Here is a 15,285-nt window from a genome sequence, read left to right as displayed (position 1 = left end):
TTATTGTAGATTCCCACCAAGACTTTATGAAACCATTTATTAAGAGCCCTTGTGACTGTTGAGATTCACCCTTGGGGCTCTTATTGTAGATTCCCACCAAGACTATATGAAACTATTTTTACAGAGCCCTTGTGACTGTTGGGATTCATCCTTGGATCTTCCATTGTAAATTCCCACCAAGACTTTATGAAACCATTTATGACGAGCCCTTGTGACTGTTGGGATTTACCCTTGGGGCTCTTATTGTAGATTCCCACTGAGACTATATGAAACCATTTATGAAGAGCCCTTGTGACTGTTGGGATTCACCCTTGGTGTTCCCATTGTAGATTCCCACTGAGACTTTATTAAACCATTTATGAAGTGACCTTGTGACTGTTGGGATACACCCTTGGAGCTTCCATTGTAGATTCCCACCAAGACTTTATGAAACCATTTGTAAAGAGCCCTTGTGACTGTTGAGATTCACAATTGGGTCTCCCATTGTAGATTCCTACATCGACATGATGAAACCATTTAGCATCCATCCAACATGAACCCATGATAACACAGATATATGAGAAAAAAAATTAAAAATGCAACAGCTGCCAAAATAAATATTGTTTAATAAATACGTCACATTAATAAATAAATATAAAAAACAAGTAGCGATACTTCTAGATTCGACATGTGCAGGCTGAAGTGGTCCAGCATATGAACGTGCAATAATGGATTTTGTGCCAAGGTTTAGGGATTGTGCTATCCAATTCTACACATCAGCAAGTGCTTACGTTTATATGAAATGTTTGTGGATCAGGCTGTTTAAATTTTCTGATCTTCTTAATTCTCAGTGCAAAATGTTGGCAACTTTGAAGACTCTTCTAATACTTGAAGCATTTTCTATATAAAAATAGCCCTTTTCACATATTCAGGGTTTCCTCTTCTAATAACCACCCACCCAAAAAACACCTGCCTTGACTAGATAACCCGCAGAGTTCTGGGTGGGAAGTCTCTTCCGACCAAGTTTCAGGATGAAATAAATCAATCCCTGTTTACCCTTAGTGATTGAACCCTAAGGCGATAACACAAAATCTGGCTATAGTATCTAAGATCGCAGTACCCGGCCTTCTACGAAAATCTTGTCATAGAAAAAAGTTTAAATGAGGTATAATGTCCAGGAAAGTGGGAGTCAGTGTCAGTGCAATAATAACATGATTTTAAAGACAGTTGTAAACATTTTTAAAAATAGTCATGAGGTATATTTTAGCTCTTGCTTTCTTGAGAGAGGCCCAGGCACTTGCCAGGTACTCTTGACCCTTCACTTAAGCATGGCAGTGAACCAGTCTTCTACAGCAGCCATTGGAGATTCATTTGTGCCTCTTTCAGTTCTTGTGTCCCTGTGTCTCAAACTGTCCACACACTAGGCTGAGGAGTCTGCTTGAAGTAACACAGATGCCAGGGGGCATGGTCCTTCTCAGAGCTAGTGATGGAGACGTTGAAGCTTCTGCATCTCTGTGATGCTGAGGTCTCTGGACCCAATCTGAAGGTCCTTCATCCCTCACGAACCTGAGGTTCTGCAGGTCAGATGTCAAGCCCTGATGGGTCAATGATTACTTTGATGTAGAATGTGTCATTTTTGAGGTAGGGGCTGGAGGAGGCCATCAGCTGGTTGTGTTTCAAGAACTGGGGGCTTCCACTGGCCACGTTCATGTGACTCTTTGGCTTGTGGAAGGAGGCGCTTGAGGTGTCCGGCACAAAGGACTCACGGAACGGCTTCTGATGCGGGGTCTGGTCGAGCACCAGGAAGGTGACTTTTTGCTGGAAGGGCCATCGTAGCACGTCATCATAGTCGCCCCGCATCAGCACCAGGAAGAGGGAAACATGGGTACCCTTGCCACTGCCATCACCATTCGGGTAGAGGCGGCAACAGAGCCTGTAACCAAAAGGGTGTGTGCAGAAAGAGGGGGAGTAATATGAGGTCCGTTGTTCAGCCCGGGCCGCCCTTAGAAGGGATGCCACGTTCTCGATCTTCCAAACCAGGATCCCGTTGGTGCTGACGGGCTCCTGCGGCCTCTGTGATTGGCCGTTTCGGCTCTGGAGGCCCTGGATGACTTTCTCATACTCCAGGCACCGGTGTTGCAGCGCCTCCATGAGGAGCATCTGTCTCTTTAGGTCCTGCTGAAGGACGGACACCACCTTCTCCAAGCTCTCCACCTTCTGCTCGCCATGCTGCCGGCAGGTGGAGTCGGGGGTATCAGAGTGGCTGATTCTGCTGACTGAGCCTGTCAGGGAGACCAGCTTATCCATGACCAGCTGCTTGAATGTGGTGTTGACTGTTTCTTGCTTGTCCAGCCGTGCGTTGAGATGGTAGACCTCGGAGAGCAGCGTGACCAGGTGGGGTTCACTGCTTTCCCTTGGGCCGCTCTTCAGACCTTCACTGTGTGCCTGGAGGAGAAAGAGAGGACACACCATCTTAATATCACCCAGACATCAAACATAAGATGGCGCATCTAGTCTATGCTTCTGGACAAATATATTTTTTTTAATGTTCCTGATCAATAAACCCTCATTCAGACCGAGCTATGTGATGATTGTTTGGCTGATTTTTTTATATTTCAAATGGCAGACATTTAATGATGGTTTTATTTTTTGAGATGGTGATGTCTGTGTATCAGGTATATGTCACTATGAATGTGTGGTGAGTTGTAAGTATGCTGTCCGTGGCTGTGTGTGTGCCACCTATCTTATATATAATGTCTGACAGCAATGGGTAGTTGTGTATATTATCTGTATATTCGTGTAAATGAATTGTTAATAGTAGTATGATCCAAGTTACTTGCATAGTATGTGTAAATGACTTTAGTGTAGCTCTGTAAGTGCTATTCACAGATGCAACTATGGGGGGGGTGACAGAGGGAGAGAGAGTATTTTACATTTTGAATACTGGTGAATTGTAGTGTTTTGTATGTGTGTGTTTTGAATGTTGTGTTTTGCTCTGTAGTATTCGTTAGTGTATTCTGGTGCCTGCAAAAACTAGCAGTGTGCGATTTCTCCTCTATGATCTCGGACTGACCTGTCTTCTGATGGCCCTGAAGGCTTCTGCGTCCTGTGAACCATGCGCCCTTCCTAGGCCCCTGCTCCTGAGGCACATCTGTGCTCCAGACTGACTTCTCTGACTCCCTGGGAGTCGGGCATTTACTCATAAGCACCTCGTGACTGTCTTCACTCTACCCACGATCACTATGTCTATGCATATAGGTTGAGCGATGGAACATTAAAGGCTGCAAAGCCTTGAGACCCCCACCCTATGAGTACAACACAAAACTGGTCTCATTAGTTGAAGAAAGATATGCCCTCATCAGGGTAGAACTGCAACAAAAAATAGGCCCGGGTCCCGGACAAAAGTGGCCCCCTTTAGCGAAGTGGTTAGTAAAAAAGTGGCCTACATTTCTAAATGGAGCAAGTAAACTTTCTACGATCTGCTGACTGGGTGGTCTACCGCAGGACTTGTTATTTGTGTCGACCGCTACCGAGTCTAACCCTTTCCACATATTCCAAAATCTGGTGTTTTTATAGGGGTGTAATACGCACCTTTCCTTGCATCTCCGCCGATTCCAGCAGGCTATGGAGAGAGAGCTTGGACTGTTCGTCCATCTTGGAAAACGACTCTGCTGATGCCTGCAAGGAAAACGCTTGAGTATTAGTTTCTTCTGTTTTTTAACACAAGCCTAGCTTGTCTGCCTGGCTATCATCATCATCATCATCAAGCTTTATTCTGCCACAAAGACCATGCCTGGCTATCCTTATGCTGAGGTCCCAGCCAATCACAGTAGCGATTCTTAATGGATGCAATTGGCACTTAAGGCCTTTTTAGAATTTGACGGACGGGGCACTCTTTCACAAACTTAGTGGCTGTCGTGTGCAACAAACTATATGTTCATTATAGTTTACAGCCATTTTGTAATACGGAATATAGGATATCCACCACATTTTGACAGAGTATCCCATCTGCAAACCTCTATATAAGCGCGGTGCCTGCCTCTTCGATTATGCAAAGGCAGGGGGGTAGCACAGGTACCCCCCCGTGTGCCACCCCCTTGGACCTTCACTCTGGGGGCCCACAGGGGGCCCCCAGAGTGAACACCGCATGCCTTTCCGTGGCGGCAATGCCGCCACGGAAAGGCATTGAAAGAAGCCCATTGTAATATTGCGGGCGGTGTCTGACAGACACCGCCTGCATGTTACTCGTTTTCCGCCCCGGCCGCCGAAAAGTGGCGGCGAGTGTTTGCCTCCGCTGCGGTCCTCCCCGCCATTGTAATGTGGCGGGGGGGAAAGGGTGGCGGGCGGGCATTTCTGTCAGGCGGATCGCCACCGCCACCATGGTGGTGGCGATCCGCCCGACATCATAATGGAGCCCATATCTGTTCCTTAAAATTGGCCTGGGCAAAATTTTAATTACACCAGAGTAATTGGAGTACTTTCTGTATACGTATTACTCTTGTGATGCGAAATTACCAAACGTATGCAATTAAGCCAGCTAGACTAATTAAGATTGATTTGGGGTAAAAATCCTACCGCAGGAGAACAGAAACAACAAGCAAAGATAGAGCAAGCGGCCGCTGGCTTCTGCTATTCATGTCCTGTAGCATTTTCTTTTTTTTCTTTGCACAAAAATGCATCCTGTGGTCCATTTTGGACATGAGGGTGTATTTTCCACCAAGAAAACAGCTCTAAATGCTGGATTGCGTTTCTCACACAATTACGCATAATTAGGAGCTATTTTGAGGAATTACAATTAGTTACGCAAGAGGCAATTACACCAGCTACTCTCGCCCCTACTTTAGGCCTGTGTTTACAAATTGAATACATTATTTTAAAAATATATTTAGCAAGGCTGCACCAATTTTAAATGGTTTTCCTAAAACCTAGGAGATCAAGAGCTTTCAACACCTTCAGGCTCTAAATTTCTTCTCAACAGCCTGCTCTGGTACAAGAATATTCAGAGCCACAGACAAAAAACGTGCCATTGCGTGGGTGCACCTTTAGTCATTTGTCGCCACTTGCGACCATCTGAGGTGGTATGGTAAGGCAGCTAGCTGCAGTGCGCCTATTTCAGCACCAGCACCAGCCCTGTGAAGAGCCCTTCCATGAGCCAGGAGAGGTGGAACTATCTGGATACTGGTGGAATGCCAGTCCTCAGCTGTTTAGCACTGGAGCAAGCAATGTGTTACGTGTTGTAACTTGTCCTTACCTCAGCTTTTCTTGCCTTCAAAGGGCCATGTAATGAGATGCCTTTCTGACTGGTGGGGCTGCACATGTGATCCTATGGAAAACAAAATAACCTAATTATAACAAAAGCCTCCAGTGACAGAGTATGAGCTAGGGACTGTCGGAGAAGACACAAGTGTGCCATAGGGTACTAGAGTACTCTCTATTCACTGCCAAGGAAGAGGTGAGAGGGCCAAAGTATAAGCTATGCAAAACCACAGAAGAGGAGGGTGTGCGCCACAGAAGAGGAGGGTGTGCGCCACTGAAGAGCAGGGTGTGCGCCACTGAAGAGCAGGGTGTGCGCCACAGAAGAGCAGGGTGTGCGCCACAGAAGAGCAGGGTGTGCGCCACAGAAGAGCAGGGTGTGCGCCACAGAAGAGCAGGGTGTGCCGCAGAAGAAGAGGGTGTGCCGCAGAAGAAGAGGGTGTGAAGCAGAAGAAGAGGGTGTGCCGCAGAAGAGGGTGTGAAGCAGAAGAAGAGGGTGTGCCGCAGAAGAGGGGGGTGTGCCGCAGAAGAGGGGGGTGTGCCGCAGAAGAGGGGGGTGTGCCGCAGAAGAAGAGGGTGTGCCGCAGAAGAAGAGGGTGTGCCGCAGAAGAAGAGGGTGTGCCGCAGAAGAGGGGGGGTGCCGCAGAAGAAGAGGGTGTGCCGCAGAAGAAGAGGGTGTGCCGCAGAAGAGGGGGGTGTGCCGCAGAAGAAGAGGGGGGTGTGCCGCAGAAGAAGAGGGTGTGCCGCAGAAGAAGAGGGTGTGCCGCAGAAGAAGAGGGTGTGCCGCAGAAGAAGAGGGTGTGCCGCAGAAGAGGGGGGTGTGCCGCAGAAGAAGAGGGTGTGCCGCAGAAGAAGAGGGTGTGCCGCAGAAGAAGAGGGTGTGCCGCAGAAGAAGAGGGTGTGCCGCAGAAGAAGAGGGTGTGCCGCAGAAGAAGAGGGTGTGCCGCAGAAGAGGGGGGTGTGCCGCAGAAGAAGAGGGTGCGCCGCAGAAGAAGAGGGTGTGCCGCAGAAGAGGGGGGGTGCCGCAGAAGAGGGGGGGTGCCGCAGAAGAGGGGGGGTGCCGCAGAAGAGGGGGGTGTGCCGCAGAAGAAGAGGGTGTGCCGCAGAAGAAGAGGGTGTGCCGCAGAAGAAGAGGGTGTGCCGCAGAAGAAGAGGGTGTGCCGCAGAAGAAGAGGGTGTGCCGCAGAAGAGGGTGTGCCGCAGAAGAGGGGGGGTGCCGCAGAAGAGGGGGGGTGCCGCAGAAGAGGGGGGTGCCGCAGAAGAGGGGGGGTGCCGCAGAAGAGGGGGGTGTGCCGCAGAAGATGTTAGAGAGCCATGGAGAGATACAGTATTACCTGTATACTTATCTTCCACAGATCAAGTGAGAGTCCCATGGAGTAAACAGTATTAACCATGAGCTAGCGCAGAAGATGTGAGGGTGTCACTTAAAGAGTGTATTAGCCATGAACTGACACAGAAGATGTGAGGGTTCCATAGGGTGAGAGTATTAGGCACACACTACCACAAAGAATGTGAGAGCACAATGGGGAAAGAGTATTAGCCAGGCGCTACCGCAGAAGATGCGAGGGTGCCACAGGGTGAGAGATCATTAGCCAAGCACTGCCATAAAAGATGTGAGGGTGCAGCTATGCAGTGCCACAGACGACGTGATGGTGCCATGGGTTGCTGTGCTATCACAGAAGATGCGAGAGTGAAATAGGATGGTAGAGTATTAGCTGTGCACTGCCACAGAAGATGTGAGTGTGTCAATGGGTGAGAGAATTAGGCACACACCACCCTGGAAGATGTGAGGGTACCAAGGGGGAAAGAGTATTGGCTATGCACAGAAGATGTGAAGGGTTGGGTTATTTCGAATAGTACAGAGATGCCCCAGTGTCACGCCCTTCACCAATACTGATACATACCTTCAAGAGACTGAACGAGACAGGGGTCGCACAGTACTGGCACGGCACCATCCTCCACAGGCACTCGTCGCTCAGGTGCATCTTCATGCCCTTCTGGGCACTCACAAATCTGCACCCAAAGTTGGCATTGGGGCAGGGTTCGGGCATAAAGCTGCATTCTTGCTGATGGGAACTCTAAAGGCACAGGGAGAAAAAAGACAGTCAGGCTGGTGTGGGTGTGTTCCCTATCACAATTGTGCCTTGTTGGCCTGGTGTGGTTGAGCTCTCTCTCACACTCTGTGCTAGGTAGCCTGGTGTATGTGAGCTCCCTCTCACACTCTCTATGTAGGATGTCTGGTGTGGGTGAACTCCCTTTTACCCTATACATAGGTAGCCTGGTGTGTGTGAGCTCCCTCTCACACTCTCTATGTAGGATGTCTGGTGTGGGTGAGCTCCCTCTCACACACAGCACCATGAGCTTGGAGTGTGTGAGCTCCCTCTCACACTCTCTATGTAGGTTGTCTGGTGTGGGTAAGCTCCCTCTTACCCTATACCTAGGTAGCCTGGTGTATGTGAGCTCCCTCTCACACTCTCTATGTAGGATGTCTGGTGTGGGTGAGCTCCCTCTTACCCTACACCTAGGTGGCCTGGTGTATGTGAGCTCCCTCTCACACCCTGCACCATAAGCTTGGGGTAGGTGAGCTCCCTCTTACCCTACAACTAGGTGGCCTGGTGTATGTGAGCTCCCTCTCACACCCTGCACCATAGGCTTTGAGTAGGTGAGCTCCCTCTTACCCTACACCTAGGTAGCCTGGTGTATGTGAGCTCCCTCTCACACTCTATATAGGATGTCTGGTGTATGTGAGCTCCCTCTCACACCCTGCACCATAGGCTTGGAGTAGGTGAGCTCCCTCTCACACCCTGCACCATAGGCTTGGAGTAGATGAGCTCCCTCTTACCCTACAACTAATTGGCCTGGTGTATCTGAGCTCCCTCTCACACCCTGCACCATAGGCTTGGAGTAGATGAGCTCCCTCTTACCCTACACCTAGGTGGCTTGGTGTATCTGAGCTCTCTCTCACACCCTGCACCATGGGCTTGGAGTGTGTGAGCTCCCTCTTACCCTACACCTAAGTGGCCTGGTGTATCTGAGCTCCCTCTCACACCCAGCACCATGGGCTTGGAGTGTGTGAGGACCCTCTACACCTGCACCTAGGTGGCTTGGAGTGGGTGAGCTCCCTCTAGCACCTGTACCATGGTGGTCTGGAACAGGTGAGCTACCTCTCGCACCTGCACCTAGGTGGCTTGTCTTATCGTATATGTAGGGTCTGTACTCCTACTTTCTCACCGACTAAGATCATATGCGGAACAATGGCACGCAAACATTCACTCACCAGGTAGGTTTTGAGGCGCCCTTGCCAACTGCAGCCGACGTGTGGGCATTTCACCTCAGTGGCGAGGGCGTCGTTCTCTGCGGCTCTGTCGTTGTGGAACTGGGAAAAGAAAAGGTGCAGTGTTAAAAAACAGCAACCCTGGAACAGGGCTGGAACTTGAATACTGGGTAGGATTACTAATACGGCCCACTTCAACCCCTAGCAGCTTTGGGCCAGGTGATTCGTTTTTAAATGGATACATTTTAAGGCTCTGATGTAGGCCCACAGAGCGTTCTATAATACTGGGCCGAAACGTTTCAACAAAAGATTCACACATTAGTGCCCATCCAGAGCACTGATGCTGGAGGCTACTGTTTTTTTTTTTGCAAGGAGGGGTTGATGTTTCTTCTCCTTCCAAGAACTGGAATGACATTCCTTCAGCCTTAATTTTGGAGAATGAAGACTCTGTAATTTAGTTGGGGCATAGTTTCTGTGCTTGGACCGCCTTTAGAGCCGGGACACCTCTGGGCAGCTCTGCGTTTTATAAATCTGCATTATTACTATTAACAATACATTAATCTCGGGTGGCACAACAGAGCAGCCTTCAGTGCTTTCGATCAGGGCAGGCTGCTTGTACAGAAGAAAAGCCGAATAAAATATCCCAGAATGCACTCGGACAGGAAAGTTTTAGATAAGAAGTCAGGCGAAATTTGACTACTCTGTTCAGACTAAACTTATGTGATGATGACACTTAAAAAAGATGGGCCTGGCCCCCAGAAACAAAAGGTGCGCTTAATTTGTGTTAGGGGAAGGGGAGCTAACCAGAAGGGTGGCTCCCAATCAACTTTGGAAGAAAACAAATCCCCAGTTAATAGAAATAAGGTGGTTGAGATTTTAGTTGGGTGAATATATTCTGGGAAAAAGGACATTATATTTGCAGGGTAACTGGTAAAAAAACAGATGGTGCTGCCATGGCGTTTTCAGAGGTGGACATGGATATACCACGCTTACCATACATTCCACCACCTGCTGGGTAATGTACAGGCTTAAAAAAAACAAATGTGGTTCAGCACTGACTAATACAACAAGCTGCACGTAGTGGAGTGCAAGGGCAGACACTATGGAGAGGGCAGGTGCACAGCTGACTGCTGTATTCAGGTATTAATTACTCTGGTATTAATAAAGTGAAAGCTTAGTCCAGAAGCCATCAATGCCCCTCATTGGTGAAGGTCCCTGAATGATGCTGCGTGGAAAAAGCGTCCTAACTCATTTAAACGAAATTCATACAGGGTGGAAACAGGGGCTGCTTAATGGTCACGAGAATGTCGAGTTTCATTATTGTGTTGAGATCCTTATGACAGCATTGGCGCATTCATTAAAAGAGCCCCTATTGCAAGAAGACAGAGTACAGAAAACACCAAACATTGGCACCTCCTCTCAAGGTAATGATAAAATGCTGTTTCTGTGCGTCCATTCAAAGCAGCGTGTGTGTGTGCGTATATATATATATATATATATATATATATATATATATATATATATATATATATATATATATATATATATCCAGAGAGAGTGGGGAGTCAGAAAGCAAAGGAGAGGCAGAGAACACAATAAATAGACAGATTAAATAGAGAGGCAGAGAGACATAGTGAGATAAGCAGGCGAATGGAGGGTGAAAGAGGGAAACGGGCAGAGAGAGAAAGAAGAGACGCAGGGAAAAAGAAGGAAATGCAGACAGACAGAAGCAGGCAGAGAGGATGTGAGAGAATCAGAGTGAGGCAGAGAAAAGAGAGGTAGAAAAGAGACGGTAATAGAGACAGAGACAGAAATGGGGGTAAAGAGGGGAGCACAGAAGAGAGAGAGAGACAAACTAGAGGTAGAGAGAGCGGGCACAGAAGAGGGAGAGGGAAATAGAGAGAGGGCAGCGAGCGAGGGAGAGACAGAAATAGATGCCGAGAGGGAGACATCCGGACCTGGGTTTCCCCCAGCGCGCGTTGCCCCTTTGGTTTGCGGAAACTCTGGTCTGGCCTGCACCTCCTTTGGCGGGAATCGTGGGGCCGGGACAAGCCCGGAGACCCCTTCTCGGCAGACTCGGGCTGTGACCTCGTGGGAGCGCCTATGAGTCACTTCCCGAGGGCACTTGTGCGTCAGGAGTGTCGGGTTCTAAGGAGGCCCTGGGATTGGGGACAGGGCGGATGATGAGGATACAAGGGAGGGTGAGGAGGGCACCAGGGTGGCTGAGGGGGACACCAGGGTGGCTAAGGAGGAGGACACCAGGTAGGGTGTGGAGGACACCAGGGTGGGTGAAGGGGACACCAGGGTGGGGGAAGGGGACACCGGGGAGGGTGAAGAGGGCACCAGGGTGGCTGAGGGGGACACCAGGGTGGCTGAGGGGGACACCAGGGTGGCTGAGGAGGACACCAGGGAGGGTGTGGAGGACACCAGGGTGGGTGAAGGGGACACCAGGGTGGGGGAAGGGGACACCAGGGTGGCTGAGGGGGACACCAGGGTGGGGGAAGGGGACTCCAGGGTGAGTGAAGGGGACACCAGGGTGCATGAAGGGGACACCAGGGTGGGTGATGAGGACACCAGGGTAGGTGATGGGGACACCAGGGTGGGTGTACAGGACACCAGGGTGGGTGAGGGGGATACCAGGGTGGGTGATGGGGACACCAGGGTGGGTGAAGGGGACACCTTATGTCTGTTCTTGGAGAAGTGACAGGTGAAGACGAGGAAGAAGGGAGGAGAGAAAAGTACAGAAGACCAAACAGCGAGAAAAGCAGCGAGTGAACTGAAAGGAGAGAGAAAATTCGGAAGCGGGGAGGAAGGAAAAGCAAAGGTGGGAGAAAGAGGGAGCACAGCAAAGGGTGAGGCCGGAGACCGCGGGCTGGCAGCCTCGAGTGCTCCAGTGGCCTCTGTCGCCGCCTTTCTCTCACTGTTCCTGCTGAGGGCGCAGGACTGCTGCAGACACTACATGAAACCAGCGCCTTCTTGGCCTGTCAATGCGCTTTTCATAGCGAGAATGAGCGAGCGCGGTGCTGATGGTGGTGGAGCTAAGAGAACAGGTCAAATGGAAACTGAAACACTGAAACTGTCTAATAAGGCCTCACATCTTTCCATCTCACCCCTTCAGAGCCAGGTGGGGCGCAGAACAATTCACGGGTTGATCGTGGGCGCATCACCCGACCACAAAGGGGAGGGGGGGAGTTGGGGGACTCAGGGCGCTACATTTAAAAGGTGCGTTCTTTAGAATGAAAACTAGAGTAGAAAGCAACGCGCCCCCCCCCCTCAAAAAAAAGGTGGGGAATGGGCTGGAAGGGAGAATCCTCCAGCGAGGAAAGGAAGCACACTCCGTTTGCCAATCAAATCACAGGTGCCAGTCATGTGTAATCGGATTACTTCGGATATAGTTATACAGGATCTAAATGGTGTGGCTATTTATCATACATTTTCCAGTCATTATTCTACAACATAATCTTTCGAATGAGGTGTTTTCGGATAGGCTTGCTCTGCAATGACGCTTTATTGAGAAACAATGAAAAGCGTGAAATGCGTCACGTTGAGGAACAAACAGAGATGTTCACTTCATATAGGTATTAGCAGATACGGCCATGGAGCCCATTACACTGAACGCAGGTGGATGACGGGCGGAAGCGGCACTTCTTGGCCAGCGGGCCTCGCAGTATGCGCACAGCAATCCTTCCAAATCTGCCACAGAGCTGCATGGCGATCTCCACAGCATGCACATTCCCCCGCTGAGCTGGCTTACGGGAGTTGAGGCACGTGTGCCCTTTCGTGTTACACGGAGATCTCTGCTTCAGGTCTTCCACCCTGACCCGCTGCTTTATCTGTACTGTGACAACCGTGTCTGCCTCCCCGGGACTCCCGGGCAGGGGGGGTGGTGGGGGGGGCGGGGGGGGGGGGGGGGGGTAAGAAAGCGGTGCTCGCGGGGGCTCTTACCTTGCTGAGGCTCAGCTTCTCCTCGCACACCAAGCAGTTCACCTCCTGTTCTTTCCTGCATGGGGGGACAGAGGAGAGGGTTGGATTGAAGAAGTCATTTGGACATAATGTTTGAAACATGTACACGCCCGAAAAACCCTAATATATGCTTACAGCTTTCACCCCCCCCCCCCCGTTTTCCCCTCCCCCCCCCACACACTCCCTTCTCTGTTCCTCAGCGTCCCTCCGTCTAGCACCTTCAAAAAGGCCAAACCCCGCCCCACACTGAAGGCTTTGCGGATGACGTCATGCACCCCAGCTATGACATCACAGGTGTCTCTCTAGGACGTCATAGAGGACTTCTCATAGCACCGCTAATTGCGCCCCTGCATAGCACCCCGAATGACACCATTAAAGGCAGCGATGACCTGAGCAGTGAAGCCTCTGGGATCTTGCGCCTAAAGTGGGCGCTATGTGTGGGTAAGTCTGTTAGGGAGGGACTCTTAAAACGGAGGTTTAAGGTCACACAGTTGTTAACTTTTATAGTGCCTAACGCCCTATGTCTTCCTTTGGTGATGACGTTGTTTGATTAATAAACTGAGCACTGGAATACAAATAAACGTCATCAAGCAGTAAGGCGTTCTGACACGTCACTAGCTCCGCCCCTGATCATTAGACACTGAGTGCGGATCAGACACTGCCAAAGACGCATGAGAGGGAATGACTCAGCAATTCAGTCCTACATTAGTCAGCGCAGGCATGTTATACACTAAATGCACTCGCCACCTGGGAATGATTGTCTGTTCTCTTTCACCGAGATTGCAATTACCAGAATGCACTGGGGTAGCCAGTCGCACAGTTGGCATGAGGGAGACATAGATGGGATCAACAACAGATCTTGACACATGCCAACAGCCTACAGTGCCTTTCCTGGCGGGGGCATATCATGCCCCCGTCAGTGATGTGGTTGGTGGTGTGACGTCTTAGTGGTGCAGGTAATAATGTAATGTACGCAGAAAGTGGTGGTGACACGTCTGTGGGGCTAGGGAGAGGAATCGTGAATGCGATATTTATTTATGCATTTTTATATAGCGCGGAAACTACCCAAAGGTATTAATTAGGGCGCTTAAAAAACTGGTTTTATTACAAGACGTGCAGACTTACAAAACAGTTGACAGTGTTTTTACAAGATGCAACGTGACGGGATAGAAGTTCAATCGTTACAAAGGAACGGACTCATATTGGTGGTAAATATAGATGTAGAAGCAAGGTAAGAAGTTAGTAGGGCTGCCTGGTGTTGTGCTTTATTTATTTATTTATTTATTAGGAAACACCGGTCACACGGGGGACCTTAGTGTTTGCTGCATTCACTAATAGTGCTTCAATGCCTCGTCACTGGTACTAAGCGCTATTGATAAAGTTACTACAGCACACCCCACAGCCAGACGTCCGCCTTCCTTGCTCACCTGAAGAGCCCTTGCACGCAGGGGCTGCAGTAGCGGTGCCCGCACTCGGTCTGCTTGGGCTGGATGAGCAGGAACCCGCAGGCAGAGCACAGGAGCCCAGAGCTGGGGGCCGCGTCCAGGGGCCGCAGGGGGGACACTAGTGCTACCATCCCAGGCCGTGGTCGCACCGCTTCTTCCTCACTCCTTCTAAACAGGGAGAAGATCACGCAGAAGGCGACACACGGGGCTCCCACCAAGAGATAGCTGCTCGAAGTCGACGATGCTCCTGTTCGATGTAAACGCGTCGATAGGTGGCAATCCCAAATGCACTCACTACTTTGTTTCCAAAATAAGTTTAACAACAAAAAATAATCCACGAAAAAACTGGCAGATGAAAAGAACAATAAAGACAAATAAGCGAGCTCCTTTTCGGCGGGGGAGTGTTAGTGCCTGCCCGGCTGGCTGTAGTGAAGTGTGACTGGCGAGCCCTGCCAAGTCTTAAATATACACACAGCGTGAAGCATTTCGCAAGTGGGGAAGTTTAATGACGTCACCGCGCCGCGTGCGCACTGCGAGCCTTTGTTTACAGTCAGGACAACGGAAGTGCCCGGGGACACCCTGTGCCTCAGGCACGCACGCGACCGCTCATCGCGTTACCAAAGAGGCGACCCGATCTCTGGCAAACCTCAAAGTCCCCAGGCCAGACTTCTGAAAAGGAAATGGCATTTTTCTCACAATTTTCTCACGTGCTACCTTGACCGAGTACATGCTGTTCTATTTCTGGGCAAGTACAGACCTGCGCCCAGGGCGCGCGGGCGGGAGAGGAAGACTTCCCTAGCCCGGAATCTCCTCTGCAGGTGAGTCAGCGTGCAATGCCTTCGCGCCACAGGGAAAAGCCGAGGACCCTGTCCCATGAATTTTCATGGGAAGCTACTGTAGTTACGCTTTTCGACCACTACTAGCCAGGACGCCCTCCTGCTTAAAACGTGTATTTTATTCATTCATTCGCTACAGAGCACTGTGAATTACTTTGAACCACACTCGCTGAGGTAAGGACCGTTGCCGATATACTTAAGTGGCGACCCATGCACTCGGCAAAGCAGTTATTATTATACTCACTATACGAACCACTGCACCAGAGGCGTAAATCTGACCTACATGTTTGTGCAAATAGCTTTGTTTGCAAATGAAGACCAACTTTTTGAATTCTCGAAAACTAGTTTTGCACTCAAAAATGAATTTCATCACAAACGTATCCTTACTTTGGGAGTGCAGCGATTGTTCAAAAGTGGAAATGTCATGGACGTTTGTACCTACCTCGTATTAGAGAGCTCTTCCCGCCCTTGAAATTATCACAGACAATAAATAGTATGCAATAGCATGGACATGAAAGGGAACGCCACCACTAAA

General features: G+C 49.9%; 1 protein-coding gene across 1 annotated transcript; it reads right to left on the bottom strand.

The window, feature by feature from the left end:
* Nucleotides 1-585: 585 nt before the first annotated feature.
* On the bottom strand, nucleotides 586-14,353 carry LOC147717817 (TNF receptor-associated factor 2-like). The gene is made up of 7 exons (XM_086924602.1): nucleotides 13,897-14,353; nucleotides 12,452-12,506; nucleotides 8,510-8,608; nucleotides 7,137-7,310; nucleotides 5,231-5,302; nucleotides 3,571-3,657; nucleotides 586-2,424 (listed from the first exon to the last, which is right to left on the bottom strand). Exons 1-7 carry the CDS (start codon nucleotides 14,043-14,045, stop codon nucleotides 1,561-1,563), a joined length of 1,500 nt encoding a protein of 499 aa, XP_086780728.1. The 5' UTR covers nucleotides 14,046-14,353; the 3' UTR covers nucleotides 586-1,560.
* Nucleotides 14,354-15,285: the final 932 nt, after the last annotated feature.

The sequence above is a fragment of the Lissotriton vulgaris genome, chromosome 5 (assembly GCF_964263255.1).
Source record: "Lissotriton vulgaris chromosome 5, aLisVul1.2, whole genome shotgun sequence".
NCBI classification, from domain to species: Eukaryota; Metazoa; Chordata; class Amphibia; order Caudata; family Salamandridae; genus Lissotriton; species Lissotriton vulgaris.
This window is presented reverse-complemented; position numbering and strand designations above follow the sequence as displayed.